Genomic DNA, 24,023 nt, shown 5'->3' on the forward strand with positions numbered 1-24,023 from the left:
GCACCCAGGATTTCTCACCCCTCTCGCTGTTCCATTTTCTAACGGTCGGAACTCAGGCCAACAAAGTTCAGCAGGAACTGAGGTTCCAGTGTTAAGCCCAGGATTCCAGGTTCCCAAGTGGCAAGACGAACAGAGGCGTGAGCACGATAATGCAAAAGCAGTAGGAGTTTGATTTCAGTGTCCTGGGGTCAGCTATCTCACCCACAGAATAGTCTCTTGATAGCGACCCTGACTTCAGGCAGCATGCAGTTTATATAGGGTTTGATGACACATTTGTACATGCCTTATTGTTTCAGAAAGGAATCTTACCTAGTTACCAAACAAAGGTGTTTTGGCAAGTGTCTAGGGTAACACTGGCCAGACAACATTAAACAATAATTTCCACTAGCAGTTTATGGTTACATATGCTACTCATTCTTTTAGAGTTAACAAAAGGCAACTTCTGTGGCACTGTGATTGATTGATTGATTGAGTCACTTGCTGAGCCCAGGAACTTTCCCAGGTGGGTTCAGGTTGGCCAGTGACACATGGTTTCATTGCCGGGAAACTGAATCTGTTTCGGTTCCAGTAACTGAACCTGAGACCTACCTGATTTTGCTGATTTCTGCCGCCTGTCATGGCGTCAGTTTCGCCCTTACACAAGTGCTCACCTGTGCCCTTCACCTGGGCTGTCAGTCCCCGATGCTTCTCAAATAACACTTCCTCCCCCCTGACACGCCATAGGGTCCTCTGAGCCCTGCCAGGGGCAAACCCCGGACCAGGAGAAAGCCCTGGGCATCGCCAGATGTAGCACTTCCCACCCTACAAAGGAAGTTTTTGTTTAGCCTGGCTTTTACTTCAGAGTAAAGAGAGATCCCGCATTGTGCCTTTTGCCCCTGTCCTGTGCCCTGCCGGGGTTTGTCTGTCTGTCAGGATGGAGCATAATCCACGAGAGGAGTAGGGAGCCAAGACTCCACTCCCCAATCATCGGAGAAACAAACTCCAGAAAGCTGGAGGAAAGTGAGCACATTCACGGGCTCAGAGTGTGATGCTTTCAATCAAGCGCTGATCAGAAAGGTTAGAAACGGAGCGCTCAAAAGCTCTCTCTCTCTTTTTTTCTTTTGGGGTCACACCCAGCGATGCACAGGGGTTACTCCTGGCTCATGCACTTAGGAATTACTCTCTTGGCAGTGCTAGGGAACCACAGGGGATGCCGGGGATCAAACCCAGGTCGGCCGTGTACAAGGCAAATGCCCTGCCTGCTGTACTATCGCTCCGGTCCTCAAGAGCTCTCATACCAGGCCAGAACCCTGCCCCGCCGGCTACTTCCTATCCGGTCTCCATCCAGAAGGACTCTTTGTGCGGGTGTAGACGGTGTGAAGGGAGGAAGAGGGGGAGAATGCTGGCTTTGCTTCAGAGCATCAATTATCTTCTCTCTCTCTTTCTTTCTTCCTTTTTTTAAAATTCCCTTTCCACGATTTATTTGATATTTTGAACGCTGGCCAAAAAAGCTATTATAACGATAAAACATATTCATTGGTATAAATCTCGTTAAGTGGAGCCATTTCATTAAGGTATTGACATGCCTAATTGATACGCGGAGGCCGAGACGGTTTTCATCGTTCATTTCCATATGCCGGCGCAGTTAGAGACGCACGGAGCCGGAATTTATTATTTTTTTTTATTAAAGTCTCCGTCCATAAAAATGCTCTAGATTCATCTGTCTGCCGTCCCGGGGGACCTTCGGGCTGCCACTCTCCTTGATGCCGGGCCAGTTTCTCCCCTTAAGTGGTGCCACTCGGAGGAGGCTGATGGTTTCCCAGCCTGAGCCGCCTGTCAGGCCCCCTGATGATCAATAGGAGAATATTTATATTAATAAAGCCCCGAGTTAATTAAATCAAACGGTCCTCAGGGTAAGCTTAAGATACTAGACGATGGCCCAGGATCGATCGCTCCTGCCATGGGGGCATTAAGTAGGTGCCTGGAAATGTGATGGAGCTTTTAAAAACTCGCTTCGGTAATGGGAAAAGTTGGGGGCTTCAGACTCAGCAGCAATGCTGCTGAGGTAGGGCGGGCGGGGGTCTGGAGCGAAGGGGGCGCCGTCCTCCTGGGGAGCAGGGACCCTCTCCCCAGCTCAGAACAGGGTCGGAACACAGAGGGATGGGCTTTCTCGTCCACTTGTCCACCCCCCAACCCCGCAGTCACCGAAGAGGCCCTGGACCACCCCAATCCGGGAGGCCTCTGCATCGTTCCTGCAAAAAGCTCAGGGGCTCAGAACCTTCCAGAGAGAGGCCTTGGTGGCCCCCACTCAGCTCCCACCCCCGAGGGTCCCCAATTGAGTCCCTGTGGGTCCTCAGCCCTACTCTGCTCACATCCGGCGGCCTCTCTTCGTCCTTGCATCTCCGTCCTCGGCTGACCGACACCCTAACGGCTTCTCTCGCGTTTGGTCATGTGCCCCGCCCTGCCCTGCCTCCTTCCCTCTGGACATCTGTCCTTCTGCGTGTCCCTCTCGGTCTGCCCGCCTGCCCCCGTCTTCCGTTTTCCTCTTCCCTCCCCGCGTCTGCCTGCCTTGGAGGGTCCCTCTGCCTCTCACCAGCTGACCTCTAGGGCCTCGGGCTCCGGGTCCCCCCGTTCCCCGCAAGCCCCCCACCCCCCGCAGAGGCCGGCCTCCTGTCCCTTCCTTCCTGCCAGCAGCCACCTCCCCAGGAGGTGGCCACGGGAGAGGGCAGCGACCTCGGTGTCCTTTCTGGAGAGGCTGAGAACACCTGCAGAGGTCGCCCGCCCTCCCTGTCCCCTCGGGCCCTGCCTTATTTCCTTAGGCCCAGTCTGCAGCCCGCGTTCCGCCCCTCCCTCCCCCCCCCACACCATCATTGTTGTGCTTCAGGATGCAGAGGCTACTTGGGACTAGCGGGGGGCTTGCCTGGAGACTGACCTTCCCATGTCGGAGAGCCAGCAAGAGGGAGCAGGCTTTAAGTGCTCCTAAAAGACCACGAGTGTGTTGACCCTCCTCCAGCCACCCCCTGCTCCTAGGCGAAACCCCAGTTCTGCTCTGCTTGTGGTCCTTGGGCTCTGTGTCAGTGTCCGGCTCTCTCCATGTGGCCCCGGGGACACTCTCTTCGCTCTCTCTTCTCTCTCTCCCTCTCTCCTCTCTCGCTCCATATCTCTCTTCTCTGTCTCTTCCTCTCTCCTCTCTCTCCCTCTTCTCTGTCTCTTCCTTTCTCTCTCTTCTCTCTCCTCTCTCCTCTTCTCTCTCTCCCTCTCCTCCCTCTCTCTCCCTTTTTCTCTCTCTCTTCTCTCTCTCCCTCCTTCTTCTCTCTCTACCTCTCTCTCCTCTCTTCTTTCTTCTCTTTCTCTTCTCTCTTCCTCTCTTCTCCCTCTCCTCTCTCCTCTCTCTCCCTCTCTCTTTCTCTCTTCTCTCTCTCCCTCCTTCCTCTCTCTCCCTCTCCTCTCTCCTCTCTCCTCTCTCTCTTCTCTCTCCCTCTCCTCTCTTTCTCTCTCCTCTCTCTCCCTCTCTCCCTCTCCTTTCCCTCCCTCTGTCTCTCCCTCTTTCTCTCTTCTCTCTCTCCCTCCTTCCTCTCTCCCTCTCTCCTCTCCCTCTCCTCTCTCTCCCTCTTTCTATCTTCTAACTCCCTCCTTCCTCTCCCTCTCCTCTCTCCTTTCTCTTCTCTCTCACCTCTCCCTCTCTCTTCCTCTCTATCCTCTCTTCTCTCTCTCTCTCTCTCTCTCTCTCTCTCTCTCTCTCTCTCTCTCTCCCCCCACTCTCCCTCCCTTCCTGCTGATCACCAGCTCCTCTCATCACCCAAAGCTCCGCACTTCGAGAGCCTTCTTCACTGCCAGGAGTCTCATGACCTCCCTTCTCCTGACCCCGGGGAGCAGAGGTGCTCCCCCAAACACAGCCTCTTTGTGCTGCATGTTCCTGTCCACATTCCCTCTGCCCTCTCAGCACAGACTTTAATCCTGCCCCAGAAATCCGTTGATGGTTAGTAATGTGTAAGTGCAAACTTGCTCGTCCCGGGGCTTCCCAAACTGCTTCCACTCAAGACCCTTCCCCCCAACCCCAACCAACCCACCACAGCCCCACTCCTGGGGGGCAAACGCAGGTTTGCACTGTCAGGAGCATCTTGGGTCCGTCACATGGTCTTCATCTCATTGGTGGTCTTGCGGTGCTCAGAAGCCTTTCACGGCTGCCAATCCTATAGGAGCCCCCCAACCCCCAACAATCAGTTCTCCAACCTCTTCTCGGGGAGAAATTTAAGAGGCCAAGACTTCGCCTCTCGGGGCCAGAGCAATAGCACAGCAGGGAGGGCGTTTGCCTTGCATGCAGCTGACCCGGGTTCGATCCCCAGTGTCTCATGGGGTTCCCCAAGCACCGCCAGGAGTAATTCCTGAGTGCAGAGCCAGGACGAACCCCTGTGCATCACCAGGTGTGACCCAAAAAGAAAAAAAAAAGAAGAAAACTCAGCTTCCCTCGACAGTCTTTCTCCTCCCTGCTGTGCAGTGCCTCAGCCTAGCTCGCCCCTTCATTCTCCCCTAAGGTTTTCTCAGCCAGCTCTTCAAACCAGATCCTTTGGTTCTCAAGCACCCCCAGGCACCAGGAGGCGGGGAGAGGAGGGCGACAGGACCAGGTGAAAGCCTCTGGTGGGATGCGGGGGTACTAGCACCTGGTACGTGGTCAGCCCAGGTTGGCTCCCCGGCACCACCGATGTTTCCCCAAGCCCTCCAGGAGAGGTTCCTGAGCAGAGAGCCAGGAGAAAGCCCTGAGCACAGTTGGATATGCCTCTCCCCCCCCCAAAAAAAAAGAATTCCTAGAGCTTGAGATTTTTTTTCCTCTCCATCATCCACGAACCAACGATAGGAAATCACGCAAACTATATTTGCCCATTTAGATGGTTCGGGACTCCGCACCAGGCTGTTTTCACTTGCCGCCGCCATGCTCCAGGCCACTTTCCGGACACATCATAAGACACTTCTACCCATTGTTCGTAATTGCCACATCATGTTTGATGGGGTTCAGACAGTAGGCAACAAATCATAGAGAGAAATATATATATATAATATACACATACACATGTACATATATATGTATAATATATATATATATATATGATGGGTTTCATTCTCCTAACCCTGAAAGAGCATTGAAATGGCTCTTTTAAAATCTCAGGGCTAGGAAGGAGACATTACCGGTGCCCGCTCGAGGCAATCGACGAACAACAGGATGATCATGATATATATATTTTTCATTTCATTTCATTTCATCATCCTGTTATTCGTCGATTGCCTCGAGCAAGCCCCAGTAACGTCTCTTTCATCCTAACCCTGAGATTATATTCAAGGCTCTTTAGGAGAATGAGGCCCATCATTGTTACTGGTATTTGGCATATTTGGTACGCCACGGGGAGTTTGCCAGACTCTGCCCTGTGGGCAGGCTACATTCTATATATATATATGTGTGTGTGTGTGTGTATATATATATATATATATATATACACACACATACCTCTTGGAGAGCCCGGCAAGCTACTAGGAGTATCCTGCCCTCACGGCAGAGCCTGGCAAGCTCCCCGTGGCATATTCGATATGCCAACAACAGTAACAATAACAGGTCTCATTCCCCTGACCCTGAAAGAGCCTCCAGTTGCTGGGAAAAGACGAGTAAGGAGAGGCTGCTAAAATCTCCAGGCTGGGAGGAATAGAGACGTTATTGGCGCCCGCTCAAGTAAATCTACGAACAATGGGATGACAGTGATACAGTGATACAGATGGTACAGGAAAATCTCCTAATCATTCAGGCCCCGGGCTCAGCAATAGTCTTTACCCACATGAAGCCGGCAACATGGGTCTCCACCCTTGGAACAGACCACATGATGGGCTGGAGTGATAGCACAGCAGGGAGGGCATTTGCCTTGCAAGCAGCTGACCTGGGTTTGATTCCCAGCATCCCACAGGGTCCCCCGAGCACCGCCAGGAGTAATTCCTGAGTGCAGAGCCAGGAGGAATCCCTGTGCATCGCTGGGTGTGACCCAAAAAGCAAAAAAAAAAAAAAAAAAAAAAAGATCACATGATACTACAAGCTTGCTGCCCCCTGCCCCGTTCACCTATAGCTTAGCCTCAATCCCCGCAGAAGAATATGCACTTTGACCTGTCCCGTGTCCCTGATTTGCCCCCAAGGAGCTGTTTGGCAAAATCAGAGAGGCCCCCTTTGGTTGCTGTGGGCTGGTGTTTGTGCTGAGAGGCCATTCTGATGGGAGATCTGCCTTTTTGCTTTTTCTTTGCGGGGCGGAGAGGGGGTAGAGGTCATAGAACAAAGAAAATGAGTCGAGTGCTTCAAACTCGCCCTCTCCTTCCCGAAATCCCCTGAAAATGGACCCAAAGAGTAACTGGAAAATATCAACTTGGAATCCACCAGGAAAGCCGGGTCCAGACACACGCTCACCACCACCCCTTTTTTTGAATTGTGCTAAAATTCAAAAAAGTGCTAAAATTCAAAAAAGTGCTAAAATTCAAAAATTGTGCTAAAATTCACAGGAAGCGCTTCCCTTCTCTGAGACATTTTGCCTCGGCTCCTAGGCCGCCCGGCCACCTTCAGGGAGGCAGGTGACAGCATCAGGTCGGCCATTCATCACCAAGCAAGCCAAAGGCGCCCACTTCATTTCCCAGCAATTCCATCACCGCCCCCCCAACCTCCCCACCCTCCCCCAATTTCCATCTCCTAATTGCAAAAGCTTTTTGGCATGGGGACATCTTGGTGAAGGAGAGAGAGAGAGAGTGCGCCACTGAGGCCATCTCCTCTCCCAAGACGGAGGGATGAGGATGCTTCGCCAGTTAATCAGCAAATGCTCCACTCGAGCTTTGGGCCAAAAAAAAAAAAAAAAGATCGATTTACATAAAGCTACTTCTCAAGATGAATTTGCCTCTACCCCCCCCCACCCCGCCCCCGCCGCCCAGTCAGCATTAGACATGCTGGCTGGATTTCGGATTGACAGCGTCCGCTCGGACAATCGAATTAGGGATGAAAGCCTCCGAGGGAGAGGAGGGACACAGGGGAGCGGGGGTGGGGTCGGTCGGGTGAGTGTGTCGGCCTGGGAGGAGGATGGAGTGTGCAGAATTGGACTCCTTCTCCCGAACTCCGTCGGGGCAAACTCATAGCTTCACGCAGAACGGACATGGGGGGTGGGGGGGGCGAAGCAATAGTAGAATGGGTAGGACGTTTGTCTTGCACGTGGCCGACCCAGGTTCGATCCCCAGCATCCCATAGGGTCCCCTGAGCACCGCCAGGAGTGATTCCTGAGTGCAGAGCCAGGAGGAACCCCTGAGCATCGCCGGGTGAGACTCAAAAAGAAAAAAAAAAACAAAAAAAGATGCAAAACAGGGCAGGGACTGGAGTGATAGCACAGCGGGGAGGGTGTTTCCCTTGCACGCAGCTGACCCAGGTTCGATCCCCAGCATCCCATATAGTCCCCCGAGCACCACCAGGAGTGATTCCTGAGTGCAGAGCCAGGAGTCACCCCTGGCAATTGCTGGGTGAGACTCCCCCCACCCAAAGCAAAAAATAACAAAACGGACTTGGACAAATTACCACCCCATCTTTATCAGCTCAGACTTTATCAGTTTGTCACCTCTCACCCCCTCCCCGACTTTGCTGGCAAGGTGAAAAAAAAAATCAGCCTGGACAGTTCATCGGGCTTGAAACTTGGCAAAGGGATGATCGGATTCACAAGCAGATTCTCACAATGAAGTCATTTGCCGCAGCTCATCTCTGCACATGAAATAAGGACACGCACAAGGACAGGTGGACCCGTGGGGTTCGTGTCCACGGGCGCGTGGGCTGGTCAGACTCCGGGAGGCAGAATGCGGGGGACAGTGCCCTCCGTCACCTAAGGGCTGTCGGGATAGGGCTGGAGGCACATCAACGAACGGGCTGGTCCTATCCGTGAGACTGCCTGGTCACTAAAGTGTGCTAATCCCAGGGATTACTGAGTTATTGAGAAGCTCCGCCGTGTGCTGGACATCTCGGGTCAATCATACTGTCGTTTCACGCGCCATGAGCCTCAGTTGGCTTCGCGTGGGGTCATCTCACGAAGAGAGCTTCTGTTTGAACCGGAAACGTCGGTTAACCCTGCTTGCCCCCAGAGGCTCCGAGTCCTCGGTGTAGTGACCTGGGGGGACATACCCCACTCCCAGGGGTTTGTGCCGTCGACTGAAACTTTCTCCCTCCCCTGACAGTAATTGGGTCCGTTAGCTCCCACATCTGGCTCCGCTCGGTTTCTGGAACTGCACAGTCCCCTTGCTAGTGACCCCACAGGGGACGACTAGAGCCTTTAGATTGTGGCCGGTCACTTTGCCGGGATGCGTACAAGACATGCCACATCCTGAGGACTTGCAAGGGGGAAAACAAGATCAGGAAGTAACTCATTTGCGACTCTTCACACTGGTTTCATGCTGAGGTGATAATATTTCACAACATCCTAAGTACCGTCCAAGAGAACTGTCCCCGTAGGAGTGGAGGGTTAGAGTGCCGGGCTGGCATCTGCCCAGGAAAGGCCGGACCCTGCCATGAACTCTTTCCCTCCTCCACCCCGGGGCCCTGAGATTAGATGTCGCTCTCCTCGCTCTAGGCTTTCCCAAGTCCGTGCCTGCGCCCTGGGACTCATGACCGACACTGGCAACCTTATACCTGAAACACGGGTGGATTCTGTGCTTTAATTTTTATTGAATCACCGTGAGCTACAGTTACAAAAGTTTCATGTTGAGTTTCAGTCATATAATGACCCAACAGCCATCCCTCCACCAGTGCGAATTCCCCACCACCAAAGTCCCCAGGATCCCTCCCCTCCCCGCCCTCCCCCTGCTTCTGTGGCAAATAGTTGCCCTTTCTCTCTCCTCTCTCTCTCTCTCTCTCTCCCTCCCCCCTTTGGGGCATTATGGTTTACAATACAGATACTGAGAGGCTATCACGTTTGGTCCTTTATCTGCTTTCAGCACACATCTCCCATCCCGAACGATTCCTCCAACCATCATTGACTTAGTGATCCCTTCTCTATCCCAGCTGCCTTCTCCCCCAGCTCATGAGGCAGGCTTCCCACCGTGGAGCAATCTTCCTGGCCCTTGTCTCTACTGTCCTTGGGTGTCAGTCTAATATTACGATATTTAGCCCAGCAGGTAGGCCGTTTGCCTTGCACGCAGGTGACCAGGCCAACCCAGGTTCGATTCCTCCTCCCCTCTCGGAGAGCCTGGCAAGCTACCAAGAATATCTTTCCTGCACAGCAAAGCCTGGCAAACTACCCGTGATGTATTGGATATGCCAAACACAGTAACAATTGTCACAATGGAGACGTTACTGGGCCCGCTTGAGCAAATCGATGAACAGTGGGGGGACAGTGACAGTGATAGTGACAGTGAACACAAATGAGTGCACTTTAACCCGAGATTGCCCTCTTTAAAATGATCTGAGAGGGGCTGGAGGGATAGTCAAGCACATAGGGCACTTACTTGCCTGCACACAGTGGCCCAGATTCGATAACCAGCTTCCCACATGACCCCCTGAGCCCCTCCAGAAGGGATCCCTGAGCACAGAGCCAGGGGTAAGCCCTGAGCACTGCCAGGCGTGGCCCCCAAATAAATCAATATCTGAGATATTGAGATACGGTAAGTCAGTGCATAGGTAACCAAATATATCAATATATGAGATGTCGTATTTGTTGGCTTTCTGTTAATAACATGAAGATCATGATCGGCTTTGCTGTATTGCATTTCCCTCTAAAGAAAAAAATACGCATGTCCCAGGTTCATAGAAATATACCAGTGGCGGCTCGGGAAATTAAACCGACGCTCTTAGAGACCCAGAGAGCATCCCAGGCACCCATCAGCCTGCCCATGCTTTCAGACTTGCTCCTGGTTGAGACGCCTCAAGGTCTTCAGGAGTCTGGGATGGGTTCCAGAATGCCGTATTCGCATTTCTTTAATTATGGAAAATTCCAAACGTATAGAAAAGTCAAGTACGCCTTCTAAACCAGCCCTCTCTCCACCCATCACCCAACTCAAGTTGGATTTAGCTCCATCTGTCCCTGTCCAGGTCTCCGTTTTCTGTATGAGCTGAAGCAAAGCCCTCTTCCCCTCCCCCACCTTTTTTTTTTTTTGGTACCTCTTAAATCAAGACCAAACTTCAAGGCACTATAACCCACACTACCGTTGTGTGGGATGGAGGGCACTCCCAGCAGTGCTCAGGGTTTACTTCTAGCTCTGTGCTCAGGGATCACCCTTGTCAGGGTTCCGAGGACCTTATGGGGAGCCGGGGCTCGAACCCAGGTCAGCTGTGTGTGAACGCCCATTCCTATATACTATCGCTCCGGCCCCTAAGTTTCCTTTTCCATGACATGCGCCCTTTTGTTTTCCAAGCACCAAGGGTAAATCCTGTACATTAGACAAGTCCCCTCTGAGGACAGCAACTTCCAGGGTCTGGTGACCCCCAAACAGCATCTTCAGACCCTCCTGGTCTTTACCCAACTGTCCACTTACAAGATGAGCCCAAAACCTGTGATAACCCCCTCCCACCTACCCCCCAGCACTCTTTCACGTGTCTGCAGTCACACATCTGGGGTCTTTTCTTTGGTGACCCCCGGGGGGAGGAAGGCAAGAAGGTGGTGAGGACCATGAATCCGGCAGAGTTGTGTGAGCTGGTTGCCAGGGGTGGTCCGCAGAGCGAGTCCAGAGGCAGGCTTGCTCGCCGCTGGCCCCTAGGGACAAGCCAACTTGCGGCTCCTCTTGGCAGCGTCTCTGTGCTTGGGTTCTGTCCACGTCCCCAAAGAGTCCGTGCATTTGGATGTGTGAGCCCAGAAGGACAGCCCCCCCCCAGGGCGGGTGCTGGCCTCCTGTGGTTCAGGGTCTGAGACCTCGGGTGCAGGAAGGAGCCGGAGTCTGCCAGTGTTAAACTTGGCGTGTTTCTGTTTCTCGCTAGCATGCCAGGGCAAGTAGAAAGGAAGGAGCAAGGGGACGCGCTCAGGAAACTCTCTTGTTGCCCAGAGTGGCAGGAAGTGACTTTGGCTTTTGTCCCCTAGTGTCAGAGATTCTCTGGCTCCCTAGGGGTGGCTCCCAGGGTCTCTCTCTCTCTCTCTCTCTCTCTCTCTTGCTTTTTGGGAAACACCCAGCAATGCACAGGGGTTACTCCTGGCTCTGCACTCAGGAATTACTCTTGGAAGTGCTCAGGGGACCCTATGGGATGCTGGGAATTGAACCCGGGTTGGCCGCATGCAAGGCAAACACCCTCCCCACTGTGCTATCGCTCCAGCCCCTCCAGGGGCTCTCTTCAGATGCTTCCAGACTCTTCTGGAACTCCCTGGGACAAAGGAAGGAGGAACAAGACGCCCTGCGGCAGGGCACGTTTGGTTTGGGACCGTGACCCAGTTGCAAGCATGTATCACCCGGCTTATTAAGATGAATGGTGCAGAAGAGAGTCACCTCTTCAGATAAATCTTCCCTGACGTTGTAGACATTGTAAGCCCCCAGCCCTGCCCGCTCCCCGGAGACCAATGCTTCCTGCGTGTCTGTCTTCCCGTTGCTTTTAAAATAAAGCGAGCAGGCCAGGGACTTCCGTTCCCAGAGCAGTGGACTGTCCACTGATGGATACAGATTCCCGTCAGCTAGACGGGGGAGCGGAGGGGTCCGTCCCAGCCAGGGCGGAAGTGTCCAGGAAATGTTTGCTTCCAGGGTTATCCGGGAGACACTTTTGAAACCCCTTCATTCATTCTGATCAAACCCTAATGTACAAATGGTCCCCCCCGCCCGCCCCTCATAGACAATGGGTAGGCCAGTGGTTGAGTCTCGGTCCAAGGGAATGGGAGCAATCATGTTTGTCTAGGACTGTCCCCAATGCAATGCGGTGTTACCATGTAAATGTTTTCAAATCGCTCCCCCCACCCTGTTCATCTGACTACTAACCACGAGTTGATGGATGTTTTTTGTTTTTGGCTTTTGGGGGGTTTTTGTTTGTTTGTTTTTAGGACTGGAGCTATAGCACAGCACAGCTGGTAGGGCGTATGCCTTGCACGTGGCCAACCTAGGTTCGATTCCTCCACCCCTCTCAAAGAGCCCGGCAAGCTCCCAAGAGTATCCCACCCACACAGCAGAGCCTGGCAAGCTCCCCGGAGTGTATTCGATATGCCAAACACAGTAACAACAAGTCTTGCAATGGAGACATTATTGGTGCCCACTAGGTGATGGAGGAGAGAAGCGTTGGCCCCGCCGTTGGATTTTAGGGAAAGAATATTGGCTCTGTGAGTGTTTTCCGACTTTGCAGGCGGGAACGTATCCTGAGGAGAGTGAGGAGAGACATCTCCAGTCAGGCAGATCTAGGGCCAAATGGGCGCACAGTTACAAAGAGAAAGAAGTGCAGGGGCCGGAACGATAGCACAGCAGGGAGGGCATTTGCCTTGCACGCAGCCAACCCGGGTTCGATTCCCAGCATCCCATAGCGTCCTCCCGAGCACTGCCAGGAGTCATTCCTGAGTGCAGAGCCAGGAGGAATCCCTGAGCATCGCCGGGTCTGACCCAAAAAGAAAAGAAGTGCATCCAATTGATGGCTGACCCTCCAAGGTTCCAAGTGCTCCACACTGTGAGTCTCTGCCCACCCACCCCACCTCTACAATGAACGGTGCCAGCAAGGAAACTGAGGCCCAGAGCCTCGGGTCATTGGCCTACAGGTCATAAACAGCCGCTTTCCCTTCAGAAACGAGAGTCCCCAAGTTCGGGGGTGCTTCCAAGCCCCCTTGGGTAGCTTCAGAAACCCCCCGGGATTGATTGACATCCGGGAGCAAATCCCAATGTTCCATTTGACCTCTCAGAGCTTGGATGTCACCCCAGATGGCACCCAGGGACCCCCGCCCACCTCCTTCAGCTAGAAAGATTCTGTTTTTCTGACTCTCCCCGCCCCTCCCCATCCACCCCCCCCCCCATCTGGTGAGCTCGCCTGGTCATCTTGGGGTGGGTCAGGGCGGGGCACAAGGGGGGTGACTGTCACTTACTGTCACTCTAAGAACAAAGCACACTGACATGGCAGGGGGGAAGGCCAGGGAAGCTTTTCCAAAGCTCCCTGCAACTCGACAGGCCTTTTCGATCCATTTATCAAAGTGTCCGCCCGGGCCCGTTTCAAGGTAGATGAAGCAATAATAAATTTGCAAAGAAAGTTAATCTGTGTCCAAAGCATTTTAGTAAATTAAAAAGGCGGGGGGTGGGGGAGGCGGCAGGTTGGTGGGAAGGGGGGGATGGATTGCCTCTTGCCAGCTCCTATTTGACTGACTGTCTCCTGAAGAAGTTCGCCGTGGCCGTGCGTTCGGGGAGGGAATAATCTGTCGGCTAATCATTTTCCGGAAGCAGGAAAATGCACTTTAGCTAATGCGGTTGTCCGTGTCTTTGAGGACCCTAATTATTTAAAAAGGCCCCTCTCCCAGCTGTGGGTGTTACTCCCAACAGCCACCTTGCTCCGTCTCCACAAGAAAGCACCACCCGACCTTGTGCCTTTTGTTGAATTTTTTTTTCACAAGATCTCATCCCTAAGCCGTTTTTCTCAGAAGAGTGGAACCCTCCACCCCCAGCAAGCTCTCGGTCCACACAGGTGTGAGCAGTTTTTTGTTTGTTTTTAACATTTAAAGACACTTTAATCTTAAGTCAGAATCAGTACATGATCTCACATCATCTATGTGGAATTGCACATAAAAAAAAAAAGTGGCACATTGTAGATGGATGCGATGGAAAATCTTTGTTGTTTTTTAAATTTTTTAAAAAAATTATTTTACTTTCTTATTGAATCAGTGATATAGACCCTCTCTGTTCATGATTGGGTTTCAGTTGTACAGTGTTCCAACACCCATCCCTCCACCAGGGTACATTTCCCAGCACCAGTGTCCCCAGGTTCCCTCCCACGACCCCCCACCTCCTACCCCCTGCCTGCCTCTATGGTAGGTGCTTTTCCTCTCTCTCTCTCTGTCTATCTCTCTCACATTCCTTTTGGGCATTGTGATTTGCAGTATTGATACTGATAGGTTATCAAGAATATCCCTTTACCTACTTTTAATACTCAGATCTTGAGGTGTGAGCATTTTTTAAGGGTCAGCCCCAAGTGGTGGTTCTCTCTGTCTGTCTCTCTTTGTCTCTGTCTCTCTGTCTCTGTCTCTCTGTCTCTGTCTGTATCTCTCTCTCACTCTCTCTCTCTCTCTCTCATGAACCCTCACTAAGACCCCGCCAGGAACTCCGTGCCGGAGGTAGTTATAAAATCAATACACAGCCTGTGGATGATGGCAGCTCAGCTGTCAAAATCGAGAGAGCCTCGACTGGAAGTAAGAATGAATAAAACTTGCTAGCTGACCGTCGCGGGCAGCAGATACATGCCCTGCCGTCTACCTTTTTTATTTTATTTTATTTTATTTCATTTTGGACTCCATCATGGGCACCTCCCATGGGCAGGTGGGGAGGACACCCTGCTGGGAACAACCTCCTAAAGGGAAGGCAGGCTCGGGGGTCCACGCAGGGAGATTCGGGTGGGCTGCTGGCCCCACAGCATCACCCAGCAGAGCCTGAGTGCGGTCATCATCCTTCCCTCCATACACCGGGATAACTGGGGCCCAAGGGGTTAAGACGCTGCCCTCTGGGTGGCCCTTTGTCCGAGTCCCAGGCAGGATTAAAGTTGACAAGCGCCAAATGTCTCCCCTTTGCCATCCCTCCAAGCCCCTCAGCTCTTTGCCAGGACCGTGGCCAAGTTTTGCGGGACCCAGGAGCCAGCCGGCTGGGCCAGCCGGGAGGGTCGGCGGAGAAGGGCCGGTGTCCTGGCCCCTGGCCGGGGCGTGGTGTCTGCAGAGCCGCGGGCAAAGCCCCGATGCCAAAGGGAAATTGCATTAGTGGGATGACAGGCTGGGGGGTTGGGGGATGCTCCGCCTTCTCCTGGGGGCTGGTGGGAAGCAGAGACATGGACCCCGGTGTCACGGGCTGACCTCTGCTGTCTCCGGGGCTCATCAGCGCCCCGAATCCCGGCTGGAGCCCGGCTCATCGAATCAGACCCGATCAAGCGAGCCAGCGGCTGGCCGGGGAACACCCAAGTGTCTTTAGGTCACGAAGGGAGGAGGATGGACATGGGGGGTGGAGGGTGGGGGAGGCGCCCAGCTGTCCAGCCCCCAGTCTCAGGTATATGCAGACACACAGACAGACACAGACGCAGACAGACACACGCAGACACACACAGACACACATGGATACACGCAGATACACACAAACACACAGACACACACGGACACACACAGACACACACAGAGACACATGGACACACACAAACACAGATACACACATAGACACACACGGACACACAGGCATACACAGACACACACGGCTATACACGGACACACGCTGACACACAAACATACAGACACACACAGACTCATACAGATACAGATACACAGGGACACACACAGACACAGACACACAGACACACATGGAGACACACAAACACACACAAGAGACACAGATACAGACACACACAGATTCAGATACACAGACACACCGATACAGACACGCACACAGATACAGACACAGATGCACACACGAATACACACAGTTATAGACACACAGACACAGAGAGATACACACAGATGCAGACACATAGACACACAGAGCTACAGACACACAGACACACATAGACACAGATACACATACAGACACACACACACTGATATGGACACACAGACATACACAGATACAGACACACAGACACACACAGACACACACAGATACAGATACAGACATACCCACAGCCACACACTGACACACAGATACAGACACACACAGACACACACACAGACTGTCAGACCCTTCCTCAGTAGGTGAGGGTGGACGGTCAGCAGGCCTTCTCTCCGTGGCCCCTTGTTCACAGTCCATAAGAAGGCCCAGGCCCCAGGGGAGGAGACGAGATGGTGTCCCTCCCATGGGTGACGGGAGCCCCGTGGGTGAAGGAAATAGGGAGGGGGGGCTGTCAGTGCTCCCGTCTCTCGGGGCTCACCCTGCCTGTGTCCCTGATGGAGACTGACCCCAGAGCTGACCCCACACCCACCCAAACGCGTAGGTGGGACGGTCCATCCTCCTTCCTTTGAGGGGCAAACAGATGAGCACCCACCTTGGGGTGGCCGAACCACCCGTGTGGGGGCCCGGTGGGGGACCAAGTGGTCCGGATAGATGTCCTAACAGACTACGCTGAAGGAGGCACTCCGGGGTCCCCATGCACACTGACCGTCCACTGAGGTGACAGGGCAAACGCGGGCACTGTGGCTGCGTCTGGGCTGGGACCATTATTTTTTGTCTGTTTGTTCTGTTGGGGGGGCACCCCCGGGGGTGCTCGGGGCTTCCTCCCTGCCCTGCCCTGAGGGAACCCCTCCTGCCGTTGGCTCAAGGGACGGAACCTGGGTTGGCTGTGTCAGCCACGTGCAAAGTAAGCGCCCTCCCCACTGTACAATTACTCTGGCCCTGGGCAGTGTTTTTTTTTGGGTCACACCAGCGATGCTCAGGGATGACTCCCGGCAGTGCTCGGGTGACCCTGTGGGATGGCAGGGATCGAACCCAGGTCAACCTCGTACAAGGCAAACACCCTCCCCACTGGACTGTCGCTCTGGCCCTAGCAGGTGCCTTTTTAACCTTCCTGTTTGAGGCTTTTGTATGCTGTTCAGAACACTTGTCCCAGGAACCTCCTCTGTGTGTGTGTCTGTGTGTCTATGTGTGTCTGTGTGTGTCTGTGTGTGGCTGTGTATATGTACGTCTGTGTCTGTGTATCTGTGTGTCTATATGTGTGTGTGTCTGTGTGTCTGTGTCTGGTTGTGTCTGTGTATATCTGGTTGTGTCTGTGTGTATCCGTGTATGTGTCTGTATGTGTGCATTTGTGTCTGTGTGTGTCTGTGTGTCTGTATCTATGTGTGTCTGTGTGTGTCTGTATCTGTGTGTTTGTATGTATCTGTGTGTGTGTCTATCTGTGTGTGTCTGTGTGTGTCTGTGTGTATGTATCTGTATGTCTGTATGTATCTGTGTGTCTGTATGTGTGTCTGTATGTCTGTATCTGCGTGTGTGTCTGTGTGTGTCTGTATCTGTGTGTGTCTTTGTGTCTTTGTGTCTGTGTATGTCTCTGGGTCTGTGTCTGTCTCTGTGTGTGTGTCTGTGTCTGTGTGTCTATATGTCTGTGTCTGTGTGTGTCTGTATGTCTGTATCTGTGTGTGTCTGTGTGTGTCCATGTGTGTATCTGTGTCTGTGTGTGTCTGTGTCTGTGTGAAGTCTGTGTCTGTGTGTGTGTGTGTGTGTGTGTGTGTGAGACTTGCCTAGTGCGGGCCTCCCTGTGCCGTGACTGACCCCCACCTGTTAGAGAAACCCGCGTCTTTCAGAACCTGGAAGAAGCAGAGAGCACCAGGCGCAGCGCCCAGCCGGCCCCCTCCCCTGCCCCTTCCCCGTGTTCCGACTGCCTGTGTCTGTCAAAGAGCCGGGTCCCTGGGGACGGGGACGAGTCGCTCCCCGGGCTCGCGGTGGATTGATCACTCCCCAGCTCCCAGGCCGCCTCAGAGTCGAATGAAGCCGAGTCTGGGCGGAACAGAAAGCCCTGCTGAGTACCGAGAGGCACAGTGGGAGGGGCCGCGTCTCGGGGGACGAGGTGGTGGGCAAGAGGGTCCGGGACGGAGGCTGCACGCACACACACACACACACACGCACACACACACACGCACACACGCACACACGCACACACACCACCCATTTCGGATGGGCCTGCGGAAAAGCAATCTGAATTCCCCAGGCCTGTCTCTCGGGTGATCTGAGGAGTCCCTGGGGGGGGGGGGGGGGGGTGTCGGGTCTCTCTGGAACTGCCCCAGATGCCCCCACCCCCACCAGGCGCTCAGCAGGGCCGAGTGTGGAGTGATGGGGGGGGGATGGAGCAACGCTGACCCATGGCGAGGTGGGGGATGGGGCACACCAAGGAATTAGGTGTGTGCGTGCGTGTGTGTGTGTGTGTGTGCGCGCGCTTGCGCACGCGCTTGCATGCAGCAAATGACCCAGCAGCCTGGCTTGGGGCCTGAGACCCGAGACCACCCAGGGAGCCTCCAGCAGAGGCAGTGGCTGGGGGCAGCCGCCCAGCCCCACCCCCGGCTCCCCGGGGGCTGCAGTTTGCTGCCGGGATGTGTGGAGAAAGCTGGCCTGGGGCGCTAACGCAGTGTGCCTCTCTCTCTCTCTCTCTCCTCCCTCCAGAGACCTGAGCGAGAACCAGATCCTGGGCATCCCGCGGAAGGCCTTCCGGGGCATCGCCGACGTCAAGAACCTGTGAGTGACGAACACTGCGGTAGCATTGGCGGATGGCTCTCGGGCCAGTAGGACTGGAGGGTGGGCAGGCGGGCGGGCAGGGAGGCAGCTGGGACTGGGGGACCTGGAGAGAGGCGCAGGGTCGTCATGCATCCCGGGACCCGATGCCCAGGCAGCCCCCGCAGAGTCCCGTTGATCCCACCCTGAGCTGTCTCCTTGTTTGAGTACGGGGCGAAGGTGTTAGAGCCGCACCCCCCATACTTGAGTACCCCAAAGTGTGTTGAGATCCTGATGGGGGACAGTGGCGGGGGGGAGGGGGCAGCATTGCGCCATCACCAAAGTGCCGGGCGCGTGGTGGAGGAGGAGAAGGCACGTGCGTCGTGGGGGGCCAAGGGAGTGAGAGACGACAGCTTGGCGGGAGTCACTTGATGCTTGGGAAGTTCCAGAAGCCAGAGAGCAGGCCACGTTGTCAACTCCACGCTCTCCCACCTAGAGCGTCTTGGCTGATGCAGCCCAGTGCCTGAACCTGGAAACGGGACGCAGGCCCACCCACAGAACTCGTCCTTCCCATTCCATGTCTGTGGGCACCTTGCCCTTGGCCCTCATGTCTGTGGGCGCCATGCCCATGGCTCCCATGTCTATGGGCACCATGTTCCTGGTACCATGTCTGTGGGTGCCATGCCCGTGGGCACACAGTGCTCCCGCATCTTCACACCATGCTGCATGTGTGCAGGAATTTCATGGGTGCGCAACCCGGAAGGAAACTCCCCTCCTTCTCCCGAGACCCCACCCCCGGCCCCCGCCTCTCTCCACCAAGCAGCCGTGTTTACCTCTCGGAGACCACGCTCCCCTGCACCCATCTTCCGGGAAACCCGCCCTCCCACCCCCGTGCTCTCTTCATCCCCACTGGTGATTAAAACACACACACACACACACACACACACACACACACACACACACGCTATTCCGGTTCCAGAGTGTCCAGCATAGAAGGAAACGATGGCAAGGGACAATCCGCGGGTGGGACCAGTCCATGGGACCAGTCCACCAGGATCCCCAGGAAGAGGGGAGAAAATCCCGGGTCTTTTTTTTTTTCCCCCTCCGTAAGTCTTAGCATGGATTTGCATGGCTTGTCTTAACATCTGCCTTCAAGCAGGAAGAGACTGGGGTCTCCCCGTTTTCCAGAGGCTAAAGGAAGATCAGCCTCTGAAAAATGTCGAACTCAGTCAGCGTGGGCACAACCTTCCCCCGCCCCGCCCCCCTCCACACACGCACACACGCACTCAGCCAGGCCAGGGACGGCCGAGGCAGCTGGCCCTGGGTGCAGGCCAGCTCCTCCTGACCCGAGACAAGCCGCAGCCTTTGCCAACACCAGGCAAGGGGCTCCTGGGGAGATGGGAACCCAGGGGGAACCCGGCCAGCCTTGGCGCCCTGCCCCCTCCCTACTGGGCGGCCGCATCCTCAGCGGAAGGGAACCCCTAATTGTTTCCTGCTTCTGCAGAGAATAGAAAGTCATGAGCCGGGGATACCGGGCCCTGCCTGCCCTGCCTGCCCTGCCTGCCCTGCCTGCCCTGCCCTGCCCTGCCCTGGGTATTTCTAAAAGCCGCTTTCTGCACTGACTTCTCTCTGCTGCCTGGCTGGAAGGAAGCATGAGCGTGTGTTTAAGGAGAGCCGGGCTCCTATCGCACACATTGATGTGGGGGAAATCAAGGCCCTCAGACTAATCTGTCTGGAGATCAGCGCTCCACACACCTGGATTAGGCTGGCCTGCTGTGTGCCAACGCAGGGCAAGGGGCTGGATAAAGACCCGGAGAGAGGGGCTGGAGCGATCACACAGCGGGGAGGGCGTTGGCCTTGCACGCCGCCGACCCGGGTTCGATTCCCAGCATCCCTTAAGGTCTTCCGAGCACCGCCAGGAGTAACTCCTGAGCCAGGAGTCATCCCTGTGCATCGCTGGGTGTGACTGCCCTCCCCCCCCAAAAAAAAAGTCCCGGAGAAAGACAGGACCAAGAAGAGACTGAGCAGCCCCGAAAGACAGCTCAGGGCAGGGGTGGGGAGTAGAGGGGGGGTGAGAAAAGAAGTCAGAGAAAGCCGAGAGCGAGAGGCAGTCCGCAACCTCTGGAGAAACAGCCCGGGTTGCTTTCAGGGAGAGGCGGGGCGGCAGGGAGGGACGTGTCCCCTCCCCCTGTCTTGCTGCGTGGTTCTGTTTTCCTCTGTTCTTCAGGTCCTATTTGCCAGGCTTCTGTAGGACGGGCATTCCAGAAGGGAAAAATCAATAACCCCTGTCTCCGCCGGCTAGCACAATTCGGAATTGACGGCTTCAAAACAAAGCCGGGCCCACGGCCTTTGTGTTCTGCCGCTCGTCTGCGCTGTCCCGCCGCTTCCCGAGATTAATGAGGGCTGTCTCCTGTGGGCGGCTGGGGCGGGCGTGGGGGGGCGGTGGGGGGAGCAGGCATGATCTCGTAGGCGGGGAGTGGGGGAGGGCCGTGCCTCCCCACTCATTCAGAGGGAGATTCCTGGCCGCTCAGCTGGTGGCCAGCACACCAGGGACAGAGTTCTGCACCACCTGGATCCTCTCCCCGCCCCCCCCCAACACCACCACCTCACTGTCCTTTTAGCACCTCCAGCTACTCCTGCCACCGGGCCTTTGCACCTGCTGCATGTTCCATCGAATGTATCTGTTCGTTCTGTCAGTCTTTAGCAGCTGTTCCAGAGGTGAGGGGGAGGAAGTGACAGAGAGAGGAAGTTCCACCCTGGTTCTGGGAGAACTCCCTGGCTAGGGCTAGGAAACCCAGCAGGGGGTAAGGACCTTGTGGGCAGTGAGGATGCTTGTCTGCTTCAGGCTTCCGGCCTACGAGAATGACCTGAGTAGGGGTCCTCCCGGGGGAAGGCCCGGGAAGCTGGGGCCTGGGACGGTCTTGGTGTTTCTCCCATTCCTTGCTGGAGAGGTTCCAGAGTGCAGAGCTGGATGGGGGATACAGGGGGTCTTGACCTCGGCTGTGGCCCCCAGAGCACTGGGCGTCCATCCGCCGAGGGCCTTTCCACAGAGCCATGCGGGTCTGCATCTCACAGACCCAGGAGGCGGTTCCAGCCACAGCCCACGGATGGACGGTGGTGGACGTGGATGGTGGCAGGACCAGGGCTGAAGTCAGGCAGCCTGGGGGAGCCAGCAAGCGGAGTAGGCCTTTGGGGGGGCGCATGCAGAGTGGACCCCAGGGGCGGCAGGCAGAGTGGACCCCCGGGATAGCAGGCAGAGTGGACCAGGCAGAGTGGACCCCGGGGGCAGTGGGCAGAGTGGACCCCAGCAGGCCATAGTCCTCTGCAGACCTGCAGCACTGAGCCCCTGGAAGTGGCCTTTTCATTGTGTTGGTTTGCCCCCCCCCCCCCCCACAGACTCTGCACTCAGGAATCAGTCCTGGTCGCCTCCAGGGACCCTGTGGGATGCCAGGGGTCAAACCCCGGTTGGCCGCATGCGGGGCCAGCACCCTCTCCGCTGAGCTCTCGTGCCTGGCATCTCTGGGCAGAGGGTCCGCAACCCAGCAACCTTGAGAAGGCCAGGCCGCACCGTTGGTGGATGCCCTGGAGAAACGGTCACCTGGAGGGTGACAGCTGCCACCTCGCACCGTTCCTGGGGCAGCGGAGGGTCCAGCCACCCCTCCTTGGCGTCCCCGGTCAAGCGTGGTCCTCAGAAGAGCTCCTGGAGGGAGCTCTGCTGACCCCCAGTCTGCAAGATGTTGCCCAGGAAATACACACACACACACACACACACACACACACACACACACACTGCTCAACCCCCCGTCCCTCTGCCCCTCTCCTCCTTCCTCTGCCGGTCACCTCTGGCCCTTTGCCCTGCCAGGCCCAAAGGCAACTCCTGGGATACGAGGATGCTCAGGAAACAGGATTAAGACAGTGTTGTCTGCGGAAGGGCTGGAGCGATAGCACAGCGGGTAGGGCGTTTGCCTTCCATGCGGCTGACCCGGGTTCGATTCCCCTACCCCTCTCGGAGAGCCCGTCCCTCTCAGAGAGCCCGCCAAGCTACCGAGAGTATCCCACCTGCACGGCAGGGCCTGGCAAGCTCCCCCGTGGCGTATTCAATATGCCAAAAACAGTCACAACAAGTCTCACAATGGAGACGTTACTGGTGCCCGCTGGAGCAAGTCGATGAACAGCGGGAGGACAGGACAGTGCTGCAGTGTTACAGTGTCTGCAGAATTTGCAGAAGGAGACAAAGAAGGTTTAGAATAGGATGAGGACTTTTCCCCCACGCCCTGTGACCCCTCCCCAGCCCACTTAGCTCCCTCTCTGCCCCTGGCCAGCAGTATAAATGCTCAGTAAGTACCATTGATCTGTTCAAGCAAATCTCCTGAAATGAGGAAAACAATAGCCTGGACAGGTAAGTGAGACTCCGCTGGTCTGGAAAGCTAGGATAGCGTGTAAGCCACGAGCAAGGGGTTGCCTCTGGAATTTGCGCTGTGGCAAGAGGAACCACACACATACACACACACACACACACACACACACACACACACACACACACACTCCTCCTAGGATAGCGTGTAAGCCATGAGCAAGGGGCTGCGTTTGGAATTTGCGTTCTGGCAAGAGGAACCACACACACACACACACACACACACACACACACACACACTCACTCCTCCTAGGATAGCGTGTAAGCCATGAGCAAGGGGCTGAGTTTGGAATTTGCGTTCTGGCAAGAGGAACCACACACACACACACACACACACACACACACACACACACACACACTCCCCCTACCACCGGCCAAGTCCCAGAGGTCTCAGCTCCTGATGGGGTTATAGGCATGTCATAGATGCAGAACCAGGTGCAAGGCAAGAGCCCTGCCCAGCAGCCAAATCCTAAGTAGGAGTGAAGTGAAGATTTTTGTCTGTCTTAGAGCTGTCCCACGCTGCGTAGGTATGTTTAATCGGTGCACAAGACCTGCCTGAGCATCGGAGGAGAACATTTCTTTCTTTTTTTAAATTTTTATTAGTGAAACACCATGAGGTACAGTTGTAGACTTACAAATTTTTCTGCTTGGGTTTCAGTTATACAGTGATTGCGTATCCATCCCTCCACCAGTGCCCATTCTCCACCACCACTGTTCCCAGTATCCCTCCCACCCCCACACCCCCCTTCCCACCCTGCCTCTGTGGCAGGGCATTCCCTTTTGTTCTCTCTCTCCTTTTGGGTGCTGTGGTTTGCAAAAGAGGCATTGAGTGGCAATCATGTTCGGTCTAGAGTCTACTTTCAGCATGCTTCTCCCATCCTGGGAGGATCCTCCCAACACCCTTTATTTGGTGCTCCCTTCTCTATCTGAGCTCCCTTTTCCCGTTGCATGTGTGGCTGGCCTCCAAGCCATGGAGCAAACCTCCTGGTACTAATCTCGGCCACTCTTGGGTGTTAGTCTCCTGTTTTGTTACTTTATATAAATGCACTTGTTTGTTCATTGCACACTGTTTACAGTAGCTAGAATCTGGAAAAAAACCTGAGTGCCGGAGAACAGATGACTGGTTGAAGAAACTTTGGTACATCTATACAATGGAGTACTATGTAGCTGTTAGAAAAGATGAAGTCATGAAACTTACATGCAAGTGGTACTACATGGAAAGTATCATGTTAAGCGAAATGAGTCAGAAAGAGAGGGATAGACATGGAGGAGAACATTTCTGACGGGCCTCTAGGTTATGTCGATGGGAAACCACGGCTCAAAGCAA

At 54.8% G+C, this 24,023-nt stretch overlaps 1 protein-coding gene across 1 annotated transcript in view; it reads left to right on the top strand.

The window, feature by feature from the left end:
• Nucleotides 1-24,023, top strand: part of SLIT3 (slit guidance ligand 3) — a 514,410-nt gene that overhangs the window by 369,772 nt on the left and 120,615 nt on the right. Inside the window, exon 5 of the mRNA XM_056107963.1 lies at nucleotides 18,235-18,306. Coding sequence (XP_055963938.1) covers nucleotides 18,235-18,306 — 72 coding nt within the window. The remainder of the gene's footprint in view (nucleotides 1-18,234; nucleotides 18,307-24,023) is intronic.

Source organism: Sorex fumeus, unplaced genomic scaffold (assembly GCF_029834395.1).
Source record: "Sorex fumeus unplaced genomic scaffold, SorFum_2.1 ptg000187l, whole genome shotgun sequence".
Lineage (NCBI taxonomy): Eukaryota > Metazoa > Chordata > Mammalia > Eulipotyphla > Soricidae > Sorex > Sorex fumeus.